Genomic DNA, 27,388 nt, shown 5'->3' with positions numbered 1-27,388 from the left:
AGGCCCCGCCCTCTGATGGATCCCTTGGCACCGTCCTCTGCCCCGTGCCCGGCGCTGGCGAGGCGGACGGAAGGAGTGACGTCAGAGTCCGTGTGTCCGTGTCCGCGCGTGTACACACATGCGTGCGTCCCGAAGTGTGCCCACGCGGGGCAGCTGGGGGCGGAGCGGGTAACGCCACCGGCACGCTGAACCCCGAAGAACGCGTGCGAAGTGGTTTACACAGAGCGGATGTAGTCTACGGAGAGAGGGCGCTGACCGGCGGAGGGGGCGCGGGGGGTGAGGGGAGCCCCACGTGGCCGTCCTTCCCGCTGGGAACACCGCCGCGCTCTGCTGGGAAGCGGTGCCCCCTTCGGCACAGTGCAGAGAGCGCGAGTGGGGCAGTTCGAATGGGACGTCAGACACTTCCTAGTGACCCTGGGCAAGTCCCCTTCCCCTCCCTGCCTCAGTTTGCTCCTCTGTAAAGTGAGCTGGGGAAGGACGTGGCCGACCCGGAAAGCCGCGAGTGGGGCCGTGGAGAGGACAGGGAGGCCCCAGCGCCCCCCCCCCCCCCCCCCCCCCCCCCCCCCCCCCCCCGCTGTCCCCTCGGGACTGCCCCTTCCGCCCTCATCGAATCGCCGTGGGCTCCCTCTCGGCCTTGGCGCCTTTACCCGGTGGCTCCCACCTGCGATGGCACCTTCCTGCGTGGTCCTGCCGGCCCAGGTTTCCCGTCTAACGTGGGCTTGGCACGGCGGTCGGAAAGGCCTGGCGTTGGTTGTGAGAGGGGCAGGTGCCCGCTCCGCCTGGCAGCCGGCTCTGGGCGGGCCTGGGAGGTGCCCCGGCTGCCCTAGGCCGAGCTCTCCCGCGGCCTTGCCCCTTTGCCCTCCTCAGCTGTCCGTCGCTCACAGTTCAGATTTATGCTAGAGAATACGGCGCCGTGCGAAGGAACGGGACTGGCCTGCTGCCCCGAGGCCTGGTCTCGTCCTCTGCCTTCTGTGGATAGTTCTTATCTCGAGTATCCTTTCCGACCTCTTTGTAATTCTCTGTTCTTCACTTTCTTTTCTTTCTCTTTACTTGTTTGATTTTTCTCCCAAATTAATTATCCTTGGTTTTCCTCATCATATCCTTTTTTTGAAGACCCAAAACATGGGGAGTTATGATTAGGAAAAATCACTTAGATTGTTAGCCCATCATGTTTTAAAGAGGCCTTCCCCTCAGGTGGATGGTGTCAGTGGGTTCCACATTTTCCATGCGAGGAATTGGGGATCAGAGAAGTCGTTCAGTGCCAGAGCTGGAACCAAACCCAGCTCCTCTGATGCTGAATTCTGTGCTTGGTCCTATACCACTTACCTTCAATTAACTTTAAATATTTTTATTTCAGGATTTGGAAGTGAGGACATATTTGAATATTTCCTTAAAAGGAAACAAATTAAATCAGAAGATGGAGCTGAGATCATCTGGTATCATGCAGCCAACCATAAGTCACGGATGAAAGAGGCACTAAAAAGTAAGCAAATATTTGATTTTTAGACACTTTAGACTCTAACGACTTACTGAATTTCTCTGTTTTTTAGATTACGGGATGATCTAAGGAACAGGGGCATAAGATTCCATGCATTCTAGGTAACAAACAAATTTCAGAAAGAATTTCCTGAATTTCATTTTTTGTTTGTAAAATAAACATCTATCACAGAATTTTCTTCTCCATTCCTGATGGCCCTATTAGAAAGTGATGTCTTCCTCTTTGAAGCTCCGGTAGCACTTTGTAGATATAATATGACATTTGCCTTGTACTGCCTTGTTTTGTTGAGATTTCCTTCCTTCTAACTCCCTGTCAGATGGTAGGCACTGCCTTTCTACTTCTTACATTACCCATTCCCATATCTTTACCTATGATAGGTGCTTAAAAAAACCCCATTTGTTGAATTAATGAATGAATCCTTTCAATAGCCTCCATCTCTAATAAAGGGGTTCCTCTGGCAATATTTATTCCTTTGCAAGAATTAAAATGTGCCTGTCTAGTTGTGACTGCACTCTCATATACTAAGCCGTAGGGTAACTCCTTGTCCTTGTTCCTTTCTTCTTGACTTCCCTGTCTTCCATTATGCATAATATACGTTTATTATTTCATTCTTTATTCATAATGCTAATTTATTGGTGATAAAATCATAAATATTTATGTCGCAGGCTGATTCAGTTATGTGGTAATACTCTTTCAAAGGATTATTCAGTCACTTTTAATTACCTTAATTGATCAGGAAGTTGTACCTACAAAACAGTTTGAAGTGAAAGGTCTGTAGTATTTTAGTATTCCGTCATGTCAAGACCATTTTAAAATTAATGCAAATTCATAGAATAATTAAACTCTTCTTATTACTGTTTCTTTTCCCCTCTATAGTATTTTAATTGCCTCAGATTACATACTTTTTAAATGTGGAACATGAATTTGACTATGTGAAAAACATAAAATTAAATATTCTATTGCACTGAAATAATAGATTATAGCACTGTAAAACCACTGGAAGGTCTTGTGCATTCTTTCTGTTTCAAAGTAAGAGTACCTGATCTATCATAATAATTCAAATTTCTTGAAGATTTTCAGAAAGATTCTACAGCTTCCCTTTGTAATGTCTTTAAGTATTATATAACCCTTCCCAAGAAGTAGAAGGTAACTGCTAGTTAAGTGATTGAACCTCACTGTGTCTTTGAGCTTCCATTTTGTCAACTTTCAGAGTAACCCAGTATCTAAATGAGAAACAGCACAGTAAAAAGCAAAAATTCAGTAAAACTTCTCTGTAGCTAGATGTTTGGAAGCACCTGGATATCTTATTCTTTAAAAAATAATTATATCTATCATTGTGGAGACAGACTCCTTAATTAGAAACTTTGAAAGTTGTGTTACTCTCAGATCAGTAGCAGTATCATTTTCTCGTTTCACATGGCTCAGATGCCTTCTTCCACTATCTGCTCTCTCACCTCTATGTCTCATGAAGAAGTTGTCCTTATCCTTGCTGAGGCAATCCCTTGATATACACCCTTGATCCCATCCCATGCTGTCTTTTTCAGTAAATTGTCTCCTCTTCATCCCCATTCCTTTTCTAATTTTTGATCTCTAAATATTGGCTCCTTAACCGTTGCACACAAATGCACTCGTGTGTCCCATCCTTTAAAAACCCTTACTTGATTCTACAGTTCCTACTATTATCCAGCCCCCCCTTTTCCTACATTGTCCTTGACTAAACTCTTTGGGAAAGCCATATACTTTGTCTGCCTCTACCCCTTTCCTCTTACTTAATTCTAAACCTTCTACAATCTAGTTTCCAGTCTTATTGCTTAACAGAAACATCTCTCTCTAAAGTCACTTAGTGACTTTCTGCCAAATTTGGTGACTTTTTTTAGTCCTCATACTTCTTGACTTATCTGCAGCATTTGACTCTATTTTCTCTTAGATACTCTCTCTTCTCTGGTTTTTATGACACTGTACCTCACTGACGACTCCTTATCTGTCTTGTTTGCTGAATCTTTATCCAGGTTGAGTCCCCAAACTATGGGTGTTCCCCAAGTCTCTATCCTTGGTCTTCCTGTTTTTTCTCTGTACTATCTCATTTGGTGATCTCATTAGCTGCTGTAGGTTCAGTTAACATCTTGATAGAAGTGATTCCCAGATTTATATCTTTATATATGTAGCCCTAATCTCTCTGCTTGGCTCCAGCCCTACCTTATCAATTACCCCTTGAACAGTTCCATAGGCATCTCAAACTCAAAATGTCTAGAATGAACTCATTATCTTCCTCCTCCCCCAAAGTAGTCATGTTCCCATTTTCTTATTAGTTCAGGGCACCTCCATTCTTCCACTCACCCAAGCACACAACCTTAGTGTCATCCTAAACTTCTCTCCTATTTTTTCCACATATCCAATTTGTTGCCAAGTCTTTTCTCCTTTGTTAACATATCTTGTACACATCCTCTTCTCTCTACTCCCAGGGCTGCTACCCTTGTGCAGAGTCCTTGTTACCCCTTTCCTGTACTAATTAATTAATTTCCCTGCCTCCAGTCTTTCCTCACTCCAGACTTTTTTTCACTCAGCTGTGAAAATGATTTTTCCAAAGCACAGGCCTGACCATGTCACCTCATTTACTCACTAAACTCCAGTGATTCCCTGTTACTTCCAGAATCAGATTCTCTTTTTAAAGCCTTCCCATCTTGACCCCTTCCCTGCATCCAGCCTTCTTATACCTTACTCTCTTCTTTGCACTCTTCCGATCTAGCTTGGCCTACTTGTTCCTCACACCCCATTGTCCATCTCATGGCTTGACCTTTTCACTGGCAGTTCCCAATTCCTGGAATGTCTTTCCTCCTTACTTCCCTCTCTGAGCTGCCCTAGTTTCCTTCAGGACTTAGCTCAGATTCCATCTCTTTTTTTTTCTTTTTTTAGCTTTTAACATTTATTTTCACAAAATTTTGGGTTACAAATTTTCTCCCCTTTTATCCCCTCCCCCCCCAAACCCAAGCATTCTAATTGCCCCTGTGACCAATCTACTCTCTCTTCTATCCTCCCTCTCTGCCCTTGTCTCCGTCTTCTCTTTTGTCCTGTAGGGCCAGATAGCTTTCTTGACCCCTTAACCTGTATTTCTTATTTCCCAGTGGTAAGAACATTACATTTGATCCTAACACTTTGAGTTCCAACTTCTTTAGCTCCCTCCCTCCCCACCCCTTCCCCTTGGAAGACAAGCAATTCAATATAGGCCAAATCTGTGTAGTTTTGCAAATGATTTCCATACTAGTTGTGTTGTATAGGACTAACTATATTTCCCTCCATCCTATCCTGTCCCCCATTACTTCTATTCTCTTATGATCCTTTCCCTCCCCATGAGTGTCGACCTCGGATTACATTCTCCTCCCCATGCCCTCCCCTCCATCCTCCCCCCCACCCTGCTTGTGCCCCTGTCCCCCACTCTCCTGTATTATGAGATAGGTTTTCCTATCAAAATGAGTGTGCATTTTATTCTTTCCTTTAGTGGAATGTGATGGGATAGACCTCATGTTTTTCTCTTGCCTCCCCTCTTTATCCCTCCACTAATAAGTCTTTTGCTTGCCTCTTTTATGAGAGATAATTTGCCCCATTCAACTTCTCCCTTTCTTCTCCCAATATTTCTCTCTCACTACTTGATTTCATTTTTTTTTTTTAAGATATGATCCCATCCTCTTCAATTCACTCTGTGCACTGTCTCTATGTATGTGTGCGTGTGTGTGTGTGTGTGTGTGTGTGTGTGTACTCCCACCCAGTACCCAGATACTGAAATGTTTCAAGAGTTCCAAATATTGTCTTTCCATGTAGGAATGTAAACAGTTCAACTTTAGTAAGTCCCTTATGACTTCTCTTTGCTGTTCACCTTTTCATGGTTCTCTTCATTCTTGTGTTAGAAAGTCAAATTTTCTTTCCAGCTCTGGTCTTTTCATCAAGAAAATTTGAAAATCCTCTATTTCATTGAAAGGCCATTTTTTCTCCTGAAGTATTATACTCAGCTTTGCTGGGTAGGTGATTCTTGGTTTTAGTCCTAGTTCCTTTGACTTCTGGACTTCTGGAATATCCTATTCCATTCCCTTCGATCCCTTAATGTAGAGGGTGCTAGATCTTGTGTTATCCTGATTGTATTTCCACAGTACTTGAATTGTTTCTTTCTAGCTGCTTGCAATATTTTCTCTTTCACCTGGGAATTCTGGAATTTGGCCACAATGTTCCTAGGAGTTTCTCTTTTTGGATCTCTTTCATGCGGTGTTCTGCGGATTCCTTGAATATTTATTTTGCCCTCTGGTTCTAGAATCTCAGGGCAGTTTTCCTTGATAATTTCATGGAAGATGATGTCTAGGCTCTTCTTTTGATCATGGTTTTCAGGTAGTCCCAGAATTTTTACATTGTCTCTCCTGATTCTATTTTCCAGGTCAGTTGTTTTTCCAATAAGATATTTCACATTATCTTCCATTTTTCAAATCTTCTCGCTATGTTCTGTGATATCTGTCTTTCTCATAAAGTCCCTAGCGTCCATCTGTACCATTCCAGTTTTGAAAGATCTATTTTCTTCAGTGAGCTTTTGAATCTCCTTTTCCATTTGGCTAATTCTGCTTTTGAAAGCATTCTTCTCCTCATTGGCCTTTTGAACCTCTTTTGCCAATTGAGTTAGGCTAGTTTTCAAGGTGTTAATTTCTTCAACATTTTTTTGGTTCTCCTTTAGCAGGGAGCTGATCTGCTTTTCATGCTTCTCTTTCATCCCTCTCATTTCTCTTCCCAGTTTTTCCTCCACCTCTCTAACTTGATTTTCAAAATTCTTTTTGAGCTCTTCCATGGCCTGAGCCCATTGGGTGGGCTGGAACACAGAATCCTTGATTTCTGTGTCTTTGCCTGATGGTAAGCATTGTTCTTCCTCGTCAGAAAGGAAGGGAGGAAGTGTCTTTTCTCCGAGAAAGTACCCTTCAATAGTTTTATTTCTTTTCCCTTTTCTTGGCATTCTCCCCAGCCAGTGGCTTGACCTCTGAATATTCTCCTCACGCTCACCTCCCTCCTGGTCCTCCCAGCCAGCGTTTGGGGACTGAGATTCAAATGCTGCTTCCCGCTTTAGGGCTTTTGGCGGGGACAGGGCTGCTATTCAGTGTGAGAATTAAGTTCAGGTGGTCAGGTAGGGGCAGGGCCGCCTCTCAGGCTCTGTTCCCTCAGGGGGGTTTATGCACAGACCTTCCACAATGGATCCAGGCTCCCGCCTGCTTGGGGAGCCCCTGTCTGCAGCTGCCTCTCAGCTTCTATCTCCCGGGGGGGGGGGGGGGGGGGGGCCGAGCCATGGGGGCACCCCACTCCCCTCTCGACCCACCAAAGAGACTCTCACCGACCCCCGTCACCTGTGGGTGGAGGGGCTTGTGCCGCCACTGGAGATCCCGTCTCTAAAGCCTGCTCGGATCTGTACCTCTCGGAGCCGCGGCCGCCGCAGGTCTGGGCTGGGCTCCGCGTCTGCAGCGCAACGGACCTTTTGCGAGAGGTTTGCAGTTCTCTCTGTGGGTGGAGGGACCCGTGTGGCCGCAGGAGATCCCGTCCCGTAGCCCACTCGGATCTTTTCCTCACGGTGTCGCGGCCGCTGCAGGGCTGCACTTAGCGCCCAGTCCGCAGCGCGAAGGACCCCCCGCAAGAGGTTTGCAGGTCTCTCCGGAACAGAAATCTCCCTCGCTCCAATATTCCGTGGCCTCTGGGTGCTGAATTCGCCGTAAGTTACTCCCCTCTAGCCGTTCTGTGGGTTGTGGGTTCGGAGCTATGTGTATGTGCGTCTTTCTACTCTGCCATCTTGGCTCCGCCCCAGATTCCATCTCTTGCAGGGAAGTTTTCTCTGTCTGCTCCACTAATGGTTGGTTGGTTGTTGCTCCTTGTTCTCAGAGAGGACCAAAATGACATCACTGTGTTAGAGCCAAATCACAGTATATCTGACTCTGACTGATCAGACCAACAGAAGCTTGGAGTGCTCCACCACAGGTCAGACAAAAATAGTTCATATGAACATTTGGAGTAGAAATATCTCAAAATTTGCATGTCTTGTGATGCTTTTGAACTGCTGCAATCCTGCTGTCCTCCATGAGCACAGCCCCTTCTTTGATGTGGACACTATTCTAGGCGGTCTTTTGCCAGAGTCTTCCATGTCACAAAATCAATTCCAAAGTTCTTTAGAGAGACTTTGAAAGTGTCCTTGTGTTGCTTTTTCTGACCACCATTTGACTACCTGCTTTGTGTGAATTTTCCCTGAATAGTCTTTTAGGCAAATATATGTTTGGCATTCGAAAAATGTGACCAGCCCATCAGTTGTGCTCTCTGCAGTTGAGTTTGAGTGCCTGGCAATTTAGTTCAAGAAAGGACCTGTGTCCAGTACCTTATCTTGTCAGGTGATGTTCAGAATCTTCCTAAGACAATTCCAACAGAAGCAATTCAGTTTCTTGGCATGGTGTTGGTATGTTGTCCAGGCTTCACAGGCATTCATCGGTGAGGGCAGCACAAGGCTCTATAGATCTTCAGTTTGGCAGGCAGCCTATTATTTTTTCTCTCCCACACTTTCCTGTGCAGACTCCCAAGCACTGAGCTTGCTCTGGCAATGCGTGCATCAGCCTCATCATCTGTGTGTGTGTGTACGTTCCTAGAAGGTTAAAGAGACTTAAGTTCTCTCTGAAGAACTGTGGAGATGACAGTGTGACATGAGAGGCCCTGACTCAGGAGCACTCAGCATGATGTACGCACGTCAGAGAGGGCACTGTGCTCTACGAGCAAAGCAGAGCAGAGGTGCAAATGGAGAGAATCTGCCCCAGATGTTCCCGTGGACTCTGTGCCTGACCTGTGGGAGAACGTCAGACACACTGAGACTTGACTAGGGCAGTGATGTCGTTGTTGGTCTTCTCTGAGAACAAAGGACAGTAACCAACCAGCCGTCTTCATGCTGAGCGTAGACATCACGCGTCGTGTCACTGACTGACTGCAGGGAAGCTGTGGCTTCAGTCTTCATCAAAATCAATAGAGGATCATTTAGGAATCATGAGGCCTAAATCCTGTTTTAATCCTTACGCATGCCTGTGATGTCCTCCCTTTCCTTCTTTGCCTTATTCATCTCTATCAATATATAAATTATACCGTCTTCACCATAAAATCTATATTCATCTGTTCTGTCAATAACCCTCACATGACGTAGCTCTGCTGGCTGTGCTTCTGACTCTTTGGGTTTCAGCATCATGTGGCAGCTTCCTTCTCACCCTGGAAACTCCTTTTGTGTCCAGGGCCTTCTCACGTTGGAACATTCGTCCTTCTACTTCCATGCCCTTCTCCTAGGGGAACATCTTTCTCCTCTCCTCCTCCTTAGTGTTACGTAGTGCTTTAAGATTTGCAAAATGCTTTACATAGGTTAGTTTATCCCTCTGCATATCAGCCACCTTCTATGGAGAGGTTCCTGCGTTTCGGGGAAAGGCACAGGCAGGCTAGCCTTCATTCCCCTCAGTGTTCTTCTGACTTTGTGGACTTTACTGCCGTGACACCCCACCCCCACCTCACAGATAGCTTCAGCTTTCTCTCTCCTTTTGTGTGTTGTCTTCCCCTATTCAAGTGTAAGCCCCTTGAAGCAGAGATAGGGTTTGTTTGGGGTTTTTTTGCTTGTGTTTGGTTCTTATCTCCTGCACTTAGCACATGGAAGGTACATAATAAATGTTTATTGCTTCAACTTGCCTAATGCTGTGTTTTGGTTATGTATTTATCTTTTATTCCGGTAGTAGACTGGAAGATCTATGAAGGCAGAGACTTTGTCTTAGCTAAACTTTTTATGTTTTTTATCACATAACATAGTTCTTTGCATAAAGTAGGAGCTTAATACGTTGTACTTTATTGAATTGATTAGAAATTTAAAATTGGAAATGACCTTAAAGATCAGTAAAAGCTGTTGATTTGTTCAAACATGTTCACAGGGTCAGTTGAAGGTAAAATTGATAAGATAGGTGAAGTTTGTTTTAGTATCTCTTACCTCCCTTTATTCAGTTTTTCATTTCCTAGTAATTAACTGTACCTCACTGAAATTGCCTCCTGCTCACACTGCCCTTCTCTTTCCACCATCAAAACGTTTTTGAGGAAAAGTTTCCATAAATTCATCCTTACTTAGTTTTCCATGACTGGAAATGCTTCATGTTTTGTCTATCCTATAGGTAATTTAATTAAGGTAAAATATAGAGGACAGGTTTTAATCTAAGTGGGCCTTCTCAGTTTAGGTGACTTTCCTACCCCATTCACTCATAACCAGCCAGCACTGTGTGTACATTTGAAAAATCTGGTTCAGTTTTTCTTATATAGGATACTTCATCCTGTGGTTATTGAGCTGATGGTGCTAGGCAGAGGGAGTTTGAGAGTATGAAGTAGGAGCTCTGCGGGCAGAGCAGTGAGGATTTTGTTTCTGTTTGCCTTGATAGAATAAAGCCTCGTGTATTGAAATGTGCTGTAATCTGCTTGAAGCCTTATGCACAGAGTACACCAAAAAGCTCTGCAACAGTGATTTTGTCACAGGGTCACTAACTGGTGTCTTCCTGTCTGTATTCTCTTCTCTGTTCTGATGTTAGGAATCATGGAAGGGAAAAAGATAAGAGAAGGGAATAAGCATTTATATATCTTCTGTTGTGTGCCAGACTGTGTACTAGCTACTTTAGGAATGTTATTTCATCCTCACAACAGCTCTTGGAAGTAGGTGCTGTTATTGTTCCCATTTTGCAGTTGAGGAAACAGGCAAACAGAGGTTAAGTGACTTGCCCTGGGTCACACAGCTAGGAAGTATCTGAGGCTGAATTTGAATTCATGCCTTCCTAACTTGAGGCTCAGTGCTCTATCACAGTGTACCACCTAGTTGCCAAGGTAGTTAGCAATTGTGGCTTTGTTAAAGACACTGTTGGGAAATACCAAACAAGCATATTTTATATACCTGAGAAAGGGTTTTGAATATAGAATCCTTTGAGATCCCAAAACATATTTAGCATTTACTTTTTTAATATTTCTTTGTGTTTGTTTAAATAGGTAGTGCTCACATGATAGAGGCAGATGTTCTTCTTTCCTGTGACGAATCAGAACATGGACAGCCGATAATGGCTCATCCTCCTGAAATAAACAGTGATAACACTCTCCAGGAGTGGCTAAGTGAAGTATTAAAAACCAATAAAGGCATCAAACTTGATTTTAAAAGGTATGTTGGAAAGTGCCACAAATGTCTTACGTTCCTAACAGAGCAGGAATTCACTTTCAATTGAATTGAATTTTTGTCATTTAACAAAAATCTTTCTCTTCCTTTAGCCTCCCTTCCCACCCCCCCATCTCTATTGAGGGAAAAAAAACCCCAAAACTTACAAATAGTCAAGCAAAACAAATTCTTGCCATGGCCAGAAATATATGTCTATCCTTCATCATCAGTCCTCAGGAATTACAGTTGAACAGAGTTTTCAGGGCCCCCAAAGTTGTTTTGTCTTTAAAATCTTGTTCTTCTAGTTCTGTTTACTTCACTCTGTAGGCGTTGAAAAACTTTCCAGGTTTCTCTGAAACCATCCTTTTCATCATTTCTTACAGCATAATAATTCTTCTGGTAGTCATTTTGCCTTGAGGGCCACTTTTGATGAATGCGAATATTTAGCTTGGAAAGGATAAGTCTGTGATCAGTCCAGCACTCTGTACCACACATTGCCTTTGTGACTCTCACATCTTGTGTGTCTCTTCTCCTTACAATCACATAATCTGTTTGATGCCAGTGTTTGCTGTGAGGATGCATCCGTGAAGTTTTATTGCGTTTAGGTAAATGGAAGACTGTTGGTGATGAGGAGGTCATGCGATGCACAAGTCTTCAGCAGTAAATGACCATTGCTGTTGCTGTTTCCAACTCCTACTCCCTAGGACTCCCTGCCAAGTCTGGTAGTCTGAGCCTACTTTAGCATTAAAGTCACCCAGAATTATAAACTTGTCCTCTTTTGGCACATTGACAGTAAGGGTCTCTAGGTCTTCATAAAATTTTTCTTTGTTTTGTCACGATGGGAGCATAGGCACTGATGATGGTGGCATGGTGTTTTCCTGTGACTGGCAATTGACATTGTCATGAGCCTGTCATTCACTCCTTTTGGCAGGCATACCAGCTTGCTTATTAGATTAGTTTCGATTGCAAAACCCATGCCAACTTCACGGTGCTCCCCTTCACTGCACTCACTCTAGAAAAATGTATATCCAGCTCCAACTTCAGTAAGCTGGCCTTCATTTGCCAACCTTGTTTTACTCAGGGCTGCTATTTGGATGCAATCCCTGTTGAGTTCTCTTACAATAAGAGCAGTTCTTCTTTCAGGTCTACTGGATTTTGTATTGTCTATTAATGTGTGCACGTTCCATGTGCTGATGGTGAGAGGAATCATCTTTCCATTTGAGCTGTCATAGGAAGATTCTGAGCATCACCTGGCAGGATAAGGTACCAGACACTGAAGTCCTTGCTCAAGCTGAACTGCCAAGTATTCAAACTATGCTTCAGAGAGCGCAACTCCAATGGGCTGGCCACGTTGTTTGAATGCAAAATGTATGCTTGCCAAAAAGACTGTTTTATGGAGAACTTGCATGAGGCAGGCGATCACATGGTGGCCCGAAGAAACGATACAAGAACATTCTCAAGGTCTCTTTCAAGAACTTTGGATTTGACTATGCAACATGGGAGACACTGGCACAGGACTGCTCAGCATGGCGTACCCACATAAGAAAAGGTGCTGTGCTCTTTGAGCAAAGCAGAATTGAGATAGCACAAAGTAAATGTAGGATGTGCAAATTTGGGATATCTACCCAAAATATTCATACAGACTATCTGTGCCCAACCTGTGGTAGAGCATTCCAAGCTTGTATTGGTCTGATCAGTCACAGTTGGACACACTGAAATTTCACTTTACAATGGTGATGTCATTTTGGTCCTCTTCGAAGACGAAGAACAACAGCATAATAGCATTCCGTTACATGTATTAACATTTTGTTCAGTTGTTCAGACTATCAGTTGATAGTCACTCCTCAGATTCCAATTCTTTGCTACCCCAAAGAGAAGTGCAATAACTATTTCTGTACCTAAAGGTACTTTTCCTCTTTCTTGATCTCTTTGAAGCATAAATCTAAAAGTGATATTGCTGGGTCCAAGGGTATGTATACTTTAATAATTTGGGGGCATAATTACAAATAACTTTCCAGAATGGCTAGACCAATTCACAGCTCTATCATAAGCACATTAATATACCTGTTTTCCCATAGCTCCTCTAACATTTGTCATTTTCCTTTCAATTCTACCAGTGTGATAGGTAAGAGAACTTTAGAGTTGCTCTAATTTTTATTTTTATCTTTACTAGTATTTTTGAAAATCTCTTTCCTCTCCCTCTCCTCCCCCACAACACATTGAGGTTTTGGAAAGAAATCAGTTTGATAGTTGTCTTTTGTCCTAACTGTGGGAAAGCCTTAGGTGGTTTTGGGGTTTTTTTTTGGTGACCAGGAAGTATTCTATGTAAGTCCAATTGAGGATAGATTGTTGAATATGTGCTCAGGTTTGACTGAGTAGGCAAGGTAGACAGCCTATATTGTAGGACTAAAAAAAGATCTCATAGCTAATAATGGGAAAAAAAAATAGCGTCCAATATCAAAATATTACTTTCCTTTTTTATTTAGCCTGAAAATAGAAGAGTTACATTCTGAAGTCAGAATAGATGTTGATGACAGAGTGATTCATGAATGGGCATAGGACTTGATGAAGCCCCATTTTGTAGCTTAGACTGATTGTTTATGTGTCTTTGAGACACAAATGAAATTCTTTACTTCTAGAATGAAATTTACCCTGGTGGCAAATGGAGCAATAAATGAATACTGTTCTTTGTTGTAAAGAGGATCAATATGTTTAACAACAGTGCAAGTGCTCAGACTGATTGTTTATGTGTCTTTGAGACACAAATGAAATTCTTTACTTCTAGAATGAAATTTACCCTGGTGGCAAATGGAGCAATAAATGAATACTGTTCTTTGTTGTAAAGAGGATCAATATATTTAACAACAGTGCAAGTAATTGATTACCACTACTTAAAAGAAGGTCAAGTGAAGGTTCTGCTGCATTGATAGTATAATATTCATGTGGATATGACAACCGTTAACTCCTCAGTGTGCTGCATTCCTTTGACCTTTTTGTGTGGTGCTCTGCTACAGTCATGACTTGATAGTGATTATACTACGTATCTTTGGAGCAGTGACAGGAAGAAGTGAGAGCAAACTCATTTTAGTTCCTTGTAGTTTTTGGGACACTGGCAGGTGCAAAAATTAATTGAAATTCCTGGGAGATTTAGTGTAGTGTTTGCTTAGGGAGTTGTAATTGGGGTCTGGAGATGGGATGTGAAAGCTGAACAAAAGATTTTTAGATCTGTTGAAACAACTAGAAAATGACATGACTTTCCAGTCATGCTCCAGTCATTACTTCTGGAATAAGTATCATGATCCTGAGTATTTACATTGGGATTATATAGATAATACTGTGGTAGAAAGAGCACTTAATTTGAAGTCAGAAGATCTGAGTTAAAGTTAAGCACTGTCACTTATTAGCTATTTGATTAGGCGTAAGTAACTTAACCTCTCTAGGCATAAGTTTTTCTCATCTGTAAAATTTGGCTGACTATTATCTTCCTTACTGGGTTGTTGTGAAGAAAGTGTTTTGTAATGTGAGTGGTTGCATGATTTCTTATTCCTTCACATTTTCTAGTTGATTTTTTGTGATTCTACCCCATGTTTAGCTTTTTAATAATTGATTAAGTTGTGTGAAGTATTAAGGAATATATTACTTGATTTGGAATATTTTCACAAATTTTGTAGAAATTCTTTCTTCATCTTTTACATTAAATACTGATAATGCACTATAATTTTCTTCATGGTGGGTGGTTGGTATTGCTCTAATGAGTATAATAAGCAAGGTGAATTGGCTAGGTTTCTTATTTAATAATATTTCTTTTTATCTCTGGGCACAGTGCTTCTCCAGAGAGAACCCATGCACTATCCTTCTGTGAAGCTGCATCTTCTTCTTGTATTTGGGTTATATTTGTTTTGAAAATGTCTATGGACATGGACAAGTTCCACCAGTTAGTCATTAGACCAAGACCTTATATTAAACATGCAATAAGTTAAAAGAATATAAGCAGTAAAAAATTGGGCAGTTTTGACCCAGAGACTTCACTATTAGCACCGTATCCCAAGAAAACACTGACAATAGCAAAGAAGTCCCATCCATACAGAAATGTTCATAGCAACATTATTTGTTGTGACAAAAAGTTGGAAACTGAATTGGTGAGCAGGGACTGAGGAATTGCTGAACAAATTGTGGAACAGAATTCTTTTGAGATATTGTTGCCCTGTAAAGAATGACAAATATGAACAATTGGAGAAACATGGAAACTTGCAATACAGTCAGAATAACTGAGGCACAAAGGTCTGAGGATAATCAATTCATTAGTAAAACATGAATTTACCAATAGATATGATCTCAGCTTCTTAGCAAAGCTAAAACCCCAAATGAAGGGGATGGTTCTTTTTTATAGTTTTGGTGAATATAGAACAAAGAAGAGGATTTTGTAGGTGGGGAACAAGTTCTGAATGGTGAAATCAGTGATTAGTTATAGAGCTCAGGCATGGGGGAAACCATATGGTTGGTTGGCAAGTGGGAATGAGGAGCTAGGAGCAACCCCTTCCTTCACTCTTGTGACAAAGAAGTGTTCATTATTTGGATCCACCTTCAAGGTCAGAGATAGTGGACCAACTTTTTTGGATAGCTTGGTGTTGTAAATACACTAGAGCAGACTCCGTAGTGTCTCATCTGCATCCCTCAAGGATAGCAGGTTTCCTTGAAGCAAGAATAGATTATATGAGAGCTAGATTTCTAACTTAACTCATTACAGGCCAGCTGAATTTCTGGACTACGTTCAGAGACAAGGAATCTTAACATAGGCAGTAACAAGACAAAATCATTCAATTGTAAATACCAACTAAAAAATGCAAATCAAAAAATACAAAATCAGTCTGATCATTTCACTTGTATGAAGTGAAGGAAGAATGAAGGAATTAGAACCAGAAGAATAAGATCGTGGTGGCCTGCAGCAATGTAAGCCAGAGCCAGAATTTGGAGAAAATTCATCTGGCATTATGTGGTGCTGAGGTCTGCCCATCTCAGGTGCATGTGAGTGGGAGAGGGATTGTCCTTTGCCCATACTATAGGACCATGGAAGTGATAGCCTAGGGTTGGTGAAGGAGTGACACCACCACTGGAAAGAGGACATTCCTCCCCCCATCATTCTCGTGTAGTGATACCTCAGAGCAAAACCCTAGTAATTCCACATGAAAAGATTACAAATGTCAGGTCAGGTTCAGGGGTATGTGTTAATATGAAAGGTTAGGTTAAAGGACATAGCCATCCTTTCTGTAACTAATAAAAAAAAAATCCAACTTTTTAAAGAAAAATGTACTTACAAAGGGTTTGTTGGGAAGTAACAAAACAAAATATATCAATACTTTTTAAGAGAAATATGATTCTTAGCACCATCTGCCCCTTTTCTTCCACTCAGCCATCATTATTGTAGAAAGGGACCCATATACGTTTCAGGGCCATTTTGTATTTCTTAAAGCTTTTCTGGAGTAAAACATGGTCTTTTTCAGCAATATGTATTCTGTATACATGTTTTAATATCATACAAAACCTTTGACAGATAATTTTGTTTTAGTGATTAAGTATCACCATCAAGTGAGACATAAAACAGGAACACGTGCTTAGTTCGAGTTTTCACCAATGTCATGAAAGATGTCCTGTGCAAAATCCACCTAGTGGAAACATGCCTTGTGGGTAATGAGGTTTCCCACATTTCTGTTTGCAGATGGCATCGCGTTGATTTGCTGTAAGTCCTAAACACTGAAATCAAATCATTCAGAGAAAATTGACCAAACAGTTGTCCTGGGAAAAACTAAGTGGATGAAAAATAAGTATTGCCCAGATTACAAATTAGATGGATAGCCTGTTGAGTTGTTGTATTAGTAACTATATCATAGGCAGATATTGTAAATGGACAATGACATAAGTTAAAATTGAATAGGAGAAGATTGGACTGATTCACATGGCCCCTAGTTACTTCCTGGTTTAAAATTCTGTTTTACTTATACCAGTGTTTTTCTCGTGATATTACATCAATGTGAAAGAAACAGATAAACATCATTTTTGTGGCTGTTGGGGGCGGTGGTAGATCCCATATAAAGAACTGACAGAACGACCAGAGTAGAAAGTTACAGCAAGAGCAGGGAGGGAGCCTGGGCAGAGAGTTACTTTGCAGCTATTTCGTTCTCCTTGAGAGGTGGCTTGTATACATCCACAACTACTGAATGATTGGATCTGCTCATAGGGCTTCATGTTTTCATGCTGCCTTTTCTTCATATTAGAGGTAGACATGACCTCAGGGGAAGCCATTGAGTCAATAAAATTTGCCTTAATAGAAATCATAAAGTGCCCACTGTTGCACGGGAAGTTTTGAGTATTGGGAACCACAAAGTTGGACTGATAGACAGCCAAGATCATGTCTGCCATCCCAATGAACATTCATTATTTGTGGTAGTGTTATATATCTTGATGATAGGAATGATGTTCATCCTTGTCTTGGCTGTACCGATGAGATCTTAGCCAGACTGATGAGAAAACTCAGTCACATAGATTAGACCTTAGGATGCGTGGTGTCAGAACTGAGAGAGATAGCACTGCCAAGGCTGCTTCAGGGTATAGCACTGTGTGCCAAAGTGCTGGATATGAATCTGGTCCATCTCACCTAGGATGCTGTCATTACAAGCTTTGATCTGAAGAGATTCCAAACATATTATTCACTGACTTCCACTGTGACTCTCTTCTGACCATAAGCTGACACCTTGGGCACTGTATTCTTGGTGACCAGAGCATCTTCTCTTCCTCTGCAAATGAAAACTCAGGTCAATGAGACTCCACAGAGACCTTTTCTCCTTTGAAATGTCCTTGACCAGTGCAGCCTCAGTTATCTGTCCTGATCACCAGGTGAATTGAACCCTCTTCATCTACCTCCTTGGTCACCACAATCCCCAAAGCTATCAAGATTCCAGCCCCTAAAACCACCCCAGCCCCCAAAACTTCCTTGGCCTTCATGGTCACTAACCTCTTCCACACCTTTCAGACCCACAGTTTCTCTTGGGGACTGAATTATTTATGATTTATGATAAGATTCTTTTGGGGGAGGAACTGCAAGTAAGGAGATGCTGCACACACATGCAGATAGCCAATTTATATACTCCAAATGGTCAGCAGACTCCTCTGACTTCTAACATCTTGATTTTAGGGGAATCTCAATTTCAGGAATCCTGAAGCACAGTAGAGAAAGGCATGGTGGGTGTAGGTAGGCTGCAGCTTCTTACCAGTGACTAGATGGCTTCTCCAACTTGCACGTTAAAAGTACCATAAAATGTCTCCTTATGGGAAGGATAAGGGCCAATCACGTGGAAAGAGCAAAGGATAACCGATGGACCAGGTAAATGCTGCAGTGATAGACACAAACCATTACAAGAACGAGAGGAAGGGCTCTGTTGAATTAATTAGGTCTTCCATGGAGGATTTATGGATGGAATTAGGCAGGAACCACCCAGGAAAAGAGAAATGGATGGTAGCTTGTTCCTGTGGACAGAATATCTACATCTATGGGTCATAGATCTCTTGAAGTAAATATTTGTATTATTACTATTTTCCTTGTATATCTTAGTGTGTAGAGAGTGAACATATAGAAATTCAAATGTAGTCAGAATTATAAATTGGGGGGTAATTTATAGTTACAGCAGTATAGATCTGAAAGGGATCTTGGAAATCATCTAGTCTAATGCCTTAATTTTTTAGATGAAACAGCTAGTTTGGCCTAGAGAGGTTAAGTCACATGCTTAGTGTCACACAGGCAGCCTTTTTTTCTGATAGTGTATTGCTTTTGGTTTGTGGCATAACTTATTCAATTTTTGCTAAATGTTCTAGTCTCTCCGACTTTTCATTTATCTTACTGTCGGCATATATACTAATGGGGAAGCAGTGTAGTGACTAGAGAACTGCTCTGGGAGTCAGGAAGACCTCAAATCCTACTTCTGACCCCTAAAAATTGTGTGAACAATTCACTTAGTTTCCCTGAGGCTCAGTGCTTTCAGTAATAAAATAAGAGTGTTTGACTAGTTTCTTTGGTCCCTGCCAGCAATTAAACATTGTGATTTTTAAAAATTGTCTTTCTTATGATTTTTTGGCCTTTAACCTAAATCAAATCCAAACCATTCCATTATAAAAGCAAACAATTTTAAACAAATGCTGAAAAATAGGTTCTTAGTAACCAAAGATATTTATTTGTCACTTTGTGGTACATTTATGGGGGATTGAAAGACGCTTAAGGAATGTTACGATCTACTCAGCTTAACTGCTGGCATTTATAGGTACTTTGTATTGATATTTTAACTTATTTTTAATAGTAGTGTTTCTGTGTTTTTAAACCTACCATTTTCCTCATGTTTGATTTTATAGTTTCTTCTTACATATAGATGTCTCTTTTTTAGGGAAAAGCATTTTCAATTTTAAATTTGGAAAATAGGATTTGATGCACAGAAATATGATTTGTAAGCAGGTTCTCAGGAGAATCATCAGTCAATTAACAAGCATTATTAAATACCTACTATGTGCCAAAGCACTGTACTGCACCCTGTGGATACAAGTAAAAAAGATTATATATTCCCTGCTTTCAAGCTTACATTCTAACAAGACAGATAAGCACAAATTTAAGTATTTACGGAATAAGCATAAAGAGAATGAATAAAAGGTAGTTAGAGAGGGAAAAGTACTAGTAATTTGCAGAATCGGGAAAACCTTCATGTAGAAAGTGATGCTTCAGAAGCGTCTTGAAGGAAGACAGGAATTCTGTGAGGAGATGAGGAGAGGGCACATTCTACACGGTGGGGCTGATCAGTGCTTTGTGTGATGAACAAAGAAGACCAGTTTGACTGAATCAGAGATCATGAGTGGGAGTTGTGTTTGAGGCTGCAAAGTTATGTTGGCGCCAGGTTGTAAAGGGCTTTGAAAGCCAGCAGGAGGAGTTTATATTTTATTCTAGAGGCAATAGGAAGCCAGTGGATTTTACTGAGTAGAGGAGGGACACTGACTGTCATAGGAGCAGTAGCCTAACTCCTGCCTCCATACAAGTTAGGCTAGTTTTTTCATTGAAAGGTGTAGAGACCATCCTTGAAGTAATACTGGCTCAGGAATCTAAACTCTTGGTGTAGACATCACTTTCTGGTCACCTGAGCTCAAAGTAGCCATAGGGATCTCCAGACATCCCCTAATACTTGGTTGATGAAAAAAGATATTTGACTCAGGAAAGCGAGCTGTTCTTAGCTGAAATCAACTCATAGTGTCCTCAGGGCCGATTCTTTTTGAATTTCCTTCTCCTGTGGCTGAGTAAATCTCTCTTTGCTAACTGTTGAATGACCTAAGAGAATCTCATTTGCTCCAGTATCAAACTTAAGCTACCAGAGAACTGGTCTGAGTCAGGCCTGGCACAGAGCATCTATAGTTACATCTATACTTAAGGAAAACGATTTTGGCAGCTTTGTGATGGTTAGGGTGGGAGTGGGGAGAGACTTTAATTGGGAGATAAATGAAGAGGATGTTTTAATAGTGCAGGTGAGAAGTGCTGAAATTCTGAACTTAGGTGGTGGCCATGTGAAAAGAGAAAAGGGGTCAACTGTGAGAGATATTTTGGAGGTAGAAATGGCAAGATTTGACAGTCATATACATATATATATATAGGATGAGGGAGAATGTGGAGTTGAGGATGATGTCGGCCTTATGAATCTGTTACGTAAAAGAATGGTGCAGGGTCCTTTAAACAGAAATAGAGGAAGTTTGAAAGAGGAATGGGTTTTTGGGAAAAGATAAATTCTGTTTTGGACATGTTGAGTTTATGACATTTCTTGATAACTAATTTGAAATGACCAAAGGACAATTAGATACCCGGGGAAACATTGGCATTGGATATAGAGATTTTGGAAGTTTTCTTCATAGAAATATTAATAAAACTCATAGAAGCTCATGAGGTTATGAAGCAAATGTAGAATGAAGGGAGAAGAGGGTCAGGTCAGAACCCTGGACAACACCCACAGTTAAGGGGTGTGAGATAGATGATGAAACAACAAAGGGGACAGAAAGTCAGATAGGCCAGAGGAGAACCATAAAGAAGTAGTGCAGTGAAATATGAGAGAATAATCAGGAAAGAGAAGTCAACAGTACTAAATATTTTGGACAGAGAGGACAAGTAGAATCATTTTGACATCACCCACCAGTGGGTGAGCAGGGTCTTCTCTGTCTTTCAGCAGTACCAGCAATTGTTGTTTGAAATTGTGATTTCATTGTTGTAGGAAACATCTGCTGAGGAAACTCCCTATACCAGTGCAGATCAGCAGGTGTTCTACAATTTAATAGTCTTAGACAAGAGTGACTCAGTTAGGGTCTCACAACCTGTGTCAGAGAGGAGACTTGAACAAGGTCTTGCAACTTCAGGTCTGGCTCTATTTGTTACTCACCATATGATCTACATAACATTTATTTGTTGCAGAAACTATTTCGAGATCTTTTAAATTTGAGAACTGTTTCTTCAGCTTTTTAACTAGGAATAATTTAAAAAAAAATAAATTATAGAAATTTTAAACAAATTTGCTAACAGTAACATATAAAGACACAAAAATAATAAAGCAAAAATTTAATATTCATATTGCATGTAAGCACCATCAAAGTAGTAGCATTATTATTTTGTTACCATTAAAAGATAATGTAATGGTACATATGAATTCTAATTACTAGAGGATGACCAAAGTAGCTCGTAAACTGGCTGCTAGTGTAGAAAGGGAGTGCTGACACTCATGAAATCATGGATCTTTAAACCACTGAGGTCTGAATGTTTAACAGATTGTGTCTGATGATGCTGCACTTCTTATCTAAGTTTAGTTTTTGAAATCTTTCAGCATGGAGACTCTACTCTCAGATGCAAATCAGCTACTCCTTTCTATTACCATCTTAGAGGATGTCAAGGCATTGAGAGCTTAAATGCCTTGGCTTGGTCACTCAGCAAGTATATGTTAGAGGGAAGACCCAGGACCTAGTGAGTCCAGGGTTTTTTATTCCAAGAACATTACTTCTCCAACACTTACTTCAGTTAACCTTAAAACATTTTTTCCCAATATGAAATAGAAGATGATGACAAAGTTGTGAACCTGAGTGACTGGATGGATAGTTTCAACGAAAATAGGAAAGTTAGAGAGAGAAGTGGATTTTGAGGGGAAGTATAGAGTTTTGTGTTGGACATACTGAGTTTGAGAAGCCTGCAGGAGATGCACCTCAAAGTGTCTAACTGACAGTTAGTAAACCAAGATTGAAGCTTGGGGGAGACATTAGAATTAGATATATAGATTTAGGAGTCCTCTTCATACAGATGATAATGAAATCCATAGAAGAAAGGAGGATCCAGGATGAAGCCTTGGGTACATGCACAGATTGCCTCAACAGGAAGAACCAGGAAGCAAGAAGTTAGAAATTTTTGTCTTTGTAGAAGGAATAGAGCTGCCCCAAAGTAGAATCATCTGCTTTAGGAAGTAGTAATTTCACAATCACTGAAGATCCTTGAGTGGAGGTTAGCTGTGCATAAATGAATCCTGGTTTGTCTTAGTATTATCAGTTCAGCAAGTTTATTATCTTGATATCATATTTGAATACTGTTTCAAGCTGATAAAGCTTAGAAATATACAAAAATGATACTCTGCCACCACCTGCTGGTAATGAGTATCGAGGAAAAGGAATTTTAAAAGGAAATGAATTTTTTTTAGTCTGTAAAAATCTGTGGCTAGTCCAGCCAGCCAACAACTTGTGAGAACAGATTTTTATATCAAGCAACAAGATAGGATAAATGCTATCAGAATGTAATTTTATTTAGTATACAAAATCAAAAATTGTTTGTTAAAGGATCATTTTACTTGAGATTTGCTTTTGGGAAAGCAGTGTTTAAAGTTGCTTATCATTTGTTATTTATTATTACTGTTATTTACTAGTTTTGAATGCAAATTAGTTCTGTCAGCCTATGTAACACTGCATAACAATACAACTGGATAGATCAAAAAAACAGGTAGTATCGACATTGTTCTGATTAGGCAATTTTTATTTTAGAAAGTAATTATAGGAGAAGAGGGAGGTTATTTTTAATACAGTAGAACCAAGGATTTAGAGTCAGAAGGGACTTTAAAAGGCCATCTAATCCGACATCTTCATTTTACAAATGAAGAAATTGAAAACTAGAAAGGTAAGTGATTTGTCCAAATCATACAGGGGAGTTAAAGATGACAGATCTGGGATTTGAATCCAAGTCCTCTGACTCCAAATGCAACATATGAAGGATACTTTAACTTTTAAAAACTGGCTACATTTCATTTATCTATAGGATTTTTTTTCCCCAGAGAGAATTAGTTATATCATATTGTTAATCAAAATAACATTAGACATCACCTTCCTGTCATCCAGAAGAAATGCGTGTGTATTTCAAGTTGTTCCTCTGTGACCTAAGTGCAGCTACTGGTAATCATAATGATAATAGTTTGTGTGTGTATATATGTGTATATGTATGTATAAAGGTGTATGTATGTATGTGTGAGAATATGTACAGATATACATATCTATCTCTCTATATTACTTACTCTGTGCCAGGTACAGTGATAAGTACTTTACAATTATTATCTCATTTGATCATCACAGCAACCCCGGGAGGTAAGTGCTATTATGGTCCCTATTTTACATTTGAGGAAACTGAGGCGAACAGGTTTAAGTGACTTGCGTAGGATCGTACAGGTAGTAAGTGTCTGAGGCTGGATTTGAACTCAGTTCTTCCTGATTCCAGGCCCAGCACTCTATCCACTGTGTCACAGTAGGATGAAATGTAACTGTTTTAAATTAATAGCATTACTTTATGCTAAGACTAGATTAAAATATACTTAAACTTTTATACAGATTGCAGTTTGAAACTGAAATTTGTTAAGCTGCAGTTTCACCAGTTTAGTAAAATGAGTTGAATATATGTTATCACAAAATACTTCCAAGTATAATTGCAAGGTCTTCATTGTTTCAGCTCTCCAAATTGTTATTTTCCCTCTTCTGCTGAGGACATAAGGGTTTTCCCTGCTGGAGAGTGTTGTACAGAGAAAGAACACTTGACTGTGGAGTTCAAATTCTACTTCTGGAGACTGCTAGCTATATAACCTCCCTCGTCTACAGTGAGAGGACTGGACTAAATGGCCTCAGAATTGCCTTGCAGCTCTAGATTGATGATCCAATAAAAGTGAACAGCTTTGTTAGGCTAGAATGAAATGGCCAAGAAACAAAAGGCAATATTGTACGCTTTACACTTTTAGACAAGATAATCTGCCTAAACAGAAGCAGACTGACCAACTCCCACTTATCTACTGCCAAAAAAGCCTGAAATCTGTGCCAGATCGAATAATGATCAAGAAATGCAATGAGAAGCTGTAGTAAGTGACTTCACCCATACCAGAACTGCACATAAAGTCAGCCAGAAGCACACTGGCAAAAGAAAGGGGGCCACAAACCAACAAATCCAGTGTAAAAATAATTGAGCAGAACCAGAACAATTTATATACAAATAACACTGGAATGAAAAATACTTTGGAAATTCTGATTAATGCAATGAACAGCCCAATCATATCTAATTAGGACCAGTGACAAAATATATTATCCAGTTCCTAACAGAAAAGTGATGGACTCAAGGTACAGAGACATAAATTTTTGGACATGATCACTTGGACTTGTTTTCCTTAACTATGCTTGTTTGTTACAAGATTCCCTAACTTCCTTGATTGGAGGGAGAGGGGAAGTTACTAATAGTGATAGCAATAAAAAAAGAATTATTGAAACATTTTTTAAAAATGCACAGAAGAAAACACAAGGAAATTCAGAAGAAAGCACAGATGAACAGGAGAGTATTTTTAAGGAGGAAAAAGTAGAATTTATTTGCAAGATAATATGCAATTTAATTTTACAGCTATTTAAAATGATATAAGATGTAAGATACAACTGCTGGTTCATATAAATAAAACTAAACATCAGGAAAAAATTTTGTGTATTCCAGACAGATAATTTTTTAGAAATTGGGCTCAATTGGCTGATACATTGTGGTGATGAATGTTGTTTGATTCCCAAGGAATGTTTATTGTAAGTAATGACAAAGGCAGAGGAAATTTTAACATGAGATGAACATAATATTCATCACTTTCTGTTATTCTATGTTGTACAATTGTGTCAGAATTACTCAAAGCCCTTGAAATCAGGGTATCCAAGTGGGCAAAGAAAGGGAATTTTGTATGCAAGAAAGACTTCATTTAACTGTATGAATTTGCTTTAAAACAATTAACTTGCCTCTTTCACAAATTCATTTATAATATTTTTTTGTTATTCTGAATTTGGCAAATACCAGGAAATGAGGATTTCCACATACAGAGAAGAACAGAAAAAAAGTGAACTGTACATGAAACCGTGAATCTCCATTAAAAACAGCTTATTTTTTAGATATAAAATACATTCAGCAAGCATGTCAGTACCAAAATGGAACAGGACAGTTTTGAAAACAATGTGTGGTATTTATTGTAAACTTTTTAAAAAGGTAAGTAGTATGAAATGGAAATTTCTGATCTTATCGTCTCTTGTGTGCATGGAAATGCTCTTTTTTGAGGTGTTTAAAATTTAGAATACAGAAAAATAAAATTGCTTTAAAAAAAAGAAAAGAAACAAAGATCACCCAAAAAATGCATACTTGAATTTGGGTGCAGCAATAAATTTTTTTGTGTGTATTTTTAAAATTCTGAACTTAAAAAATACCCAGTAAAAGAAGCATTTTCACATAGAGAATAGAAAATGAGTATAATACCTGAAGTTGTGAGTTTGTATTACATTCAACTTGCTTTTAAGCTTTTTTAAGCTTTTAAGTATGTACAACTGTGTATATGTGTATGTATGTGTATATATGTATACTTCTATACGTAGTATATATGATAAATTTAACGTTATTTTCTAAGATACTTTATCTGTTTCTTACTGACATTCCCTTTGTTCTCTTTGTGCATTTAAAAATGAACATTTTTTTATTGTTCTAGTGTAGCCCCATTTCTTCTCTCCACATGGAAAGAAAGGAAAACGTAACTCCTATATCAAATGTCATAGTCAAACAAAAACAAATTCCCACATTGTCCATGTCTGAATATACATGTGATATTCTGTTTCTCAAGTTCATCACCTCTCTGTCAGGAAGTGGGTAGCATGTTTTATTATTAATCCTCTGGGATCATGGTTGATCATTGAATTGATCAACACTCTTAATTCTTTCTTAGTTGTTTTTCTTTACATTGTTGTTGCTATACAAATTATTCTCTGGGATCTGTGTATTTCTCTTTATCAGTCTGTACTAGTCTTTCTAAGTTGGTCTGAAATGAACCATTTAATTATTTCTTATGGTGTAATAGTTTTACATTTCCTCTGGGATGTGATAGAGACTAGGCCTATGATTTACTTGACATTAGCAGATTTCTTGATGAGAAAATTCCCTTTACCAGTGTATGCACCTTCGTGGCAAATTATATTCTTTTTTTAAAATTAATTATTTTATTTTCAGTTTTCATCAACCAATTCCATAAATTTTAAATTTTCTCCTCCTCCTTCCCCTCTCCCTTCCGGAGACTATATGCCATCTTGTATGGGCTCTACACATACATTCTTAATAAATACATTTTCACATTAGTCACGTTGCCTAGAAGATTTAAAATGAATGGGAGAAACCATGAGAAAAACCAAACCAAACCAAAACATAGCACAAGAGAAAATAATCTATTTGATTCTGTGTTCTGATTCTATAGTTCTTTTTCTGGATGTGGATGGCATTTTGCTGTGAAGGAGAAGGGAAGATTGCTGTCTATCGGAAACAGTCCTTGCACTGTTCCTGTTACTGTGTACAATGTTCTCGTGGCTCTGCTCACTTCACTCAGCAGGCAAATTATATTCTTAAATATTTGCCTAAGCATTGAGAGGGGAAATGATTTCTGCAAGGTTACCCAGTCCGTATTTTTCAGAGTTGTGTTGCTCTCCATCCACTATGCAACAGCTGCCTTGCTTCCATTGCATTCATACGCCATAATTTGTTAAGCCATTCTTCAATTATTTGGTATTAGTTTCCAGTGTCTTGTATAATTCTGAAGAGCTCACTGGACCTAAAGTGTTGCTATAAAACTCAAAGGGTTGACTCTGTTGTCATGGCATCAGTAGCTGAAATCAGTTTGCCAACCCTTCACACTGCAGTATACTTTTTTAATAGCACTATCCCTTCACTCTTGACTGGTCCATTTCTTTCTATCAGTGTCATGTACTTTTTCTGAATCCTTTTTTCTTCATTGCTTTCCCTTGTCTCCTTTCAAGAATACAAATGAGAAAAGGAAAAAAATGTAAAAAAGGAAAATAGTAATACAAGGAAGAAAATAACTCTCCCTTTCCTTCATCTGTAGAATATAGTTTTTTTGGTGGCAGGTACTGTTTCCTATTTCCTTTTTTGGTTCCTTTCACTAGTACAGTGCATTGTACATAGTTGGGATTTAATAAATGATTATTGAATAAATGCCAGCTGGTCTGTGGCATAAATTTGTTGTTGAATGAATTAGTAAAGGTTGAGGTTCTGGTAGTAATTTGATGAGTTGTTTTGAGTTCAGGCTGTTAAGTTCCATTTT

At 39.8% G+C, this 27,388-nt stretch overlaps 1 protein-coding gene across 7 annotated transcripts in view; it reads left to right on the top strand.

The window, feature by feature from the left end:
* The window catches only part of FAM151B (family with sequence similarity 151 member B), a 59,723-nt gene that overhangs the window by 920 nt on the left and 31,415 nt on the right, over positions 1-27,388 (top strand). For 4 of the 7 annotated variants that reach the window (XM_072606269.1, XM_072606275.1, XM_072606270.1 and 1 more), the window contains exons 2-3: positions 1,358-1,483; positions 10,541-10,706. In XM_072606269.1, coding sequence (XP_072462370.1) covers positions 1,358-1,483; positions 10,541-10,706 — 292 coding nt within the window. The other 3 variants (XM_072606272.1, XM_072606273.1, XM_072606274.1) reach the window with 3 other exon arrangements.

The sequence above is a fragment of the Notamacropus eugenii genome, chromosome 4 (assembly GCF_028372415.1).
Source record: "Notamacropus eugenii isolate mMacEug1 chromosome 4, mMacEug1.pri_v2, whole genome shotgun sequence".
In the NCBI taxonomy this organism is placed as follows: Eukaryota; Metazoa; Chordata; class Mammalia; order Diprotodontia; family Macropodidae; genus Notamacropus; species Notamacropus eugenii.
Note: the sequence above shows the minus strand (reverse complement) of the source record. Positions and strands in the feature narration are given on the sequence as shown.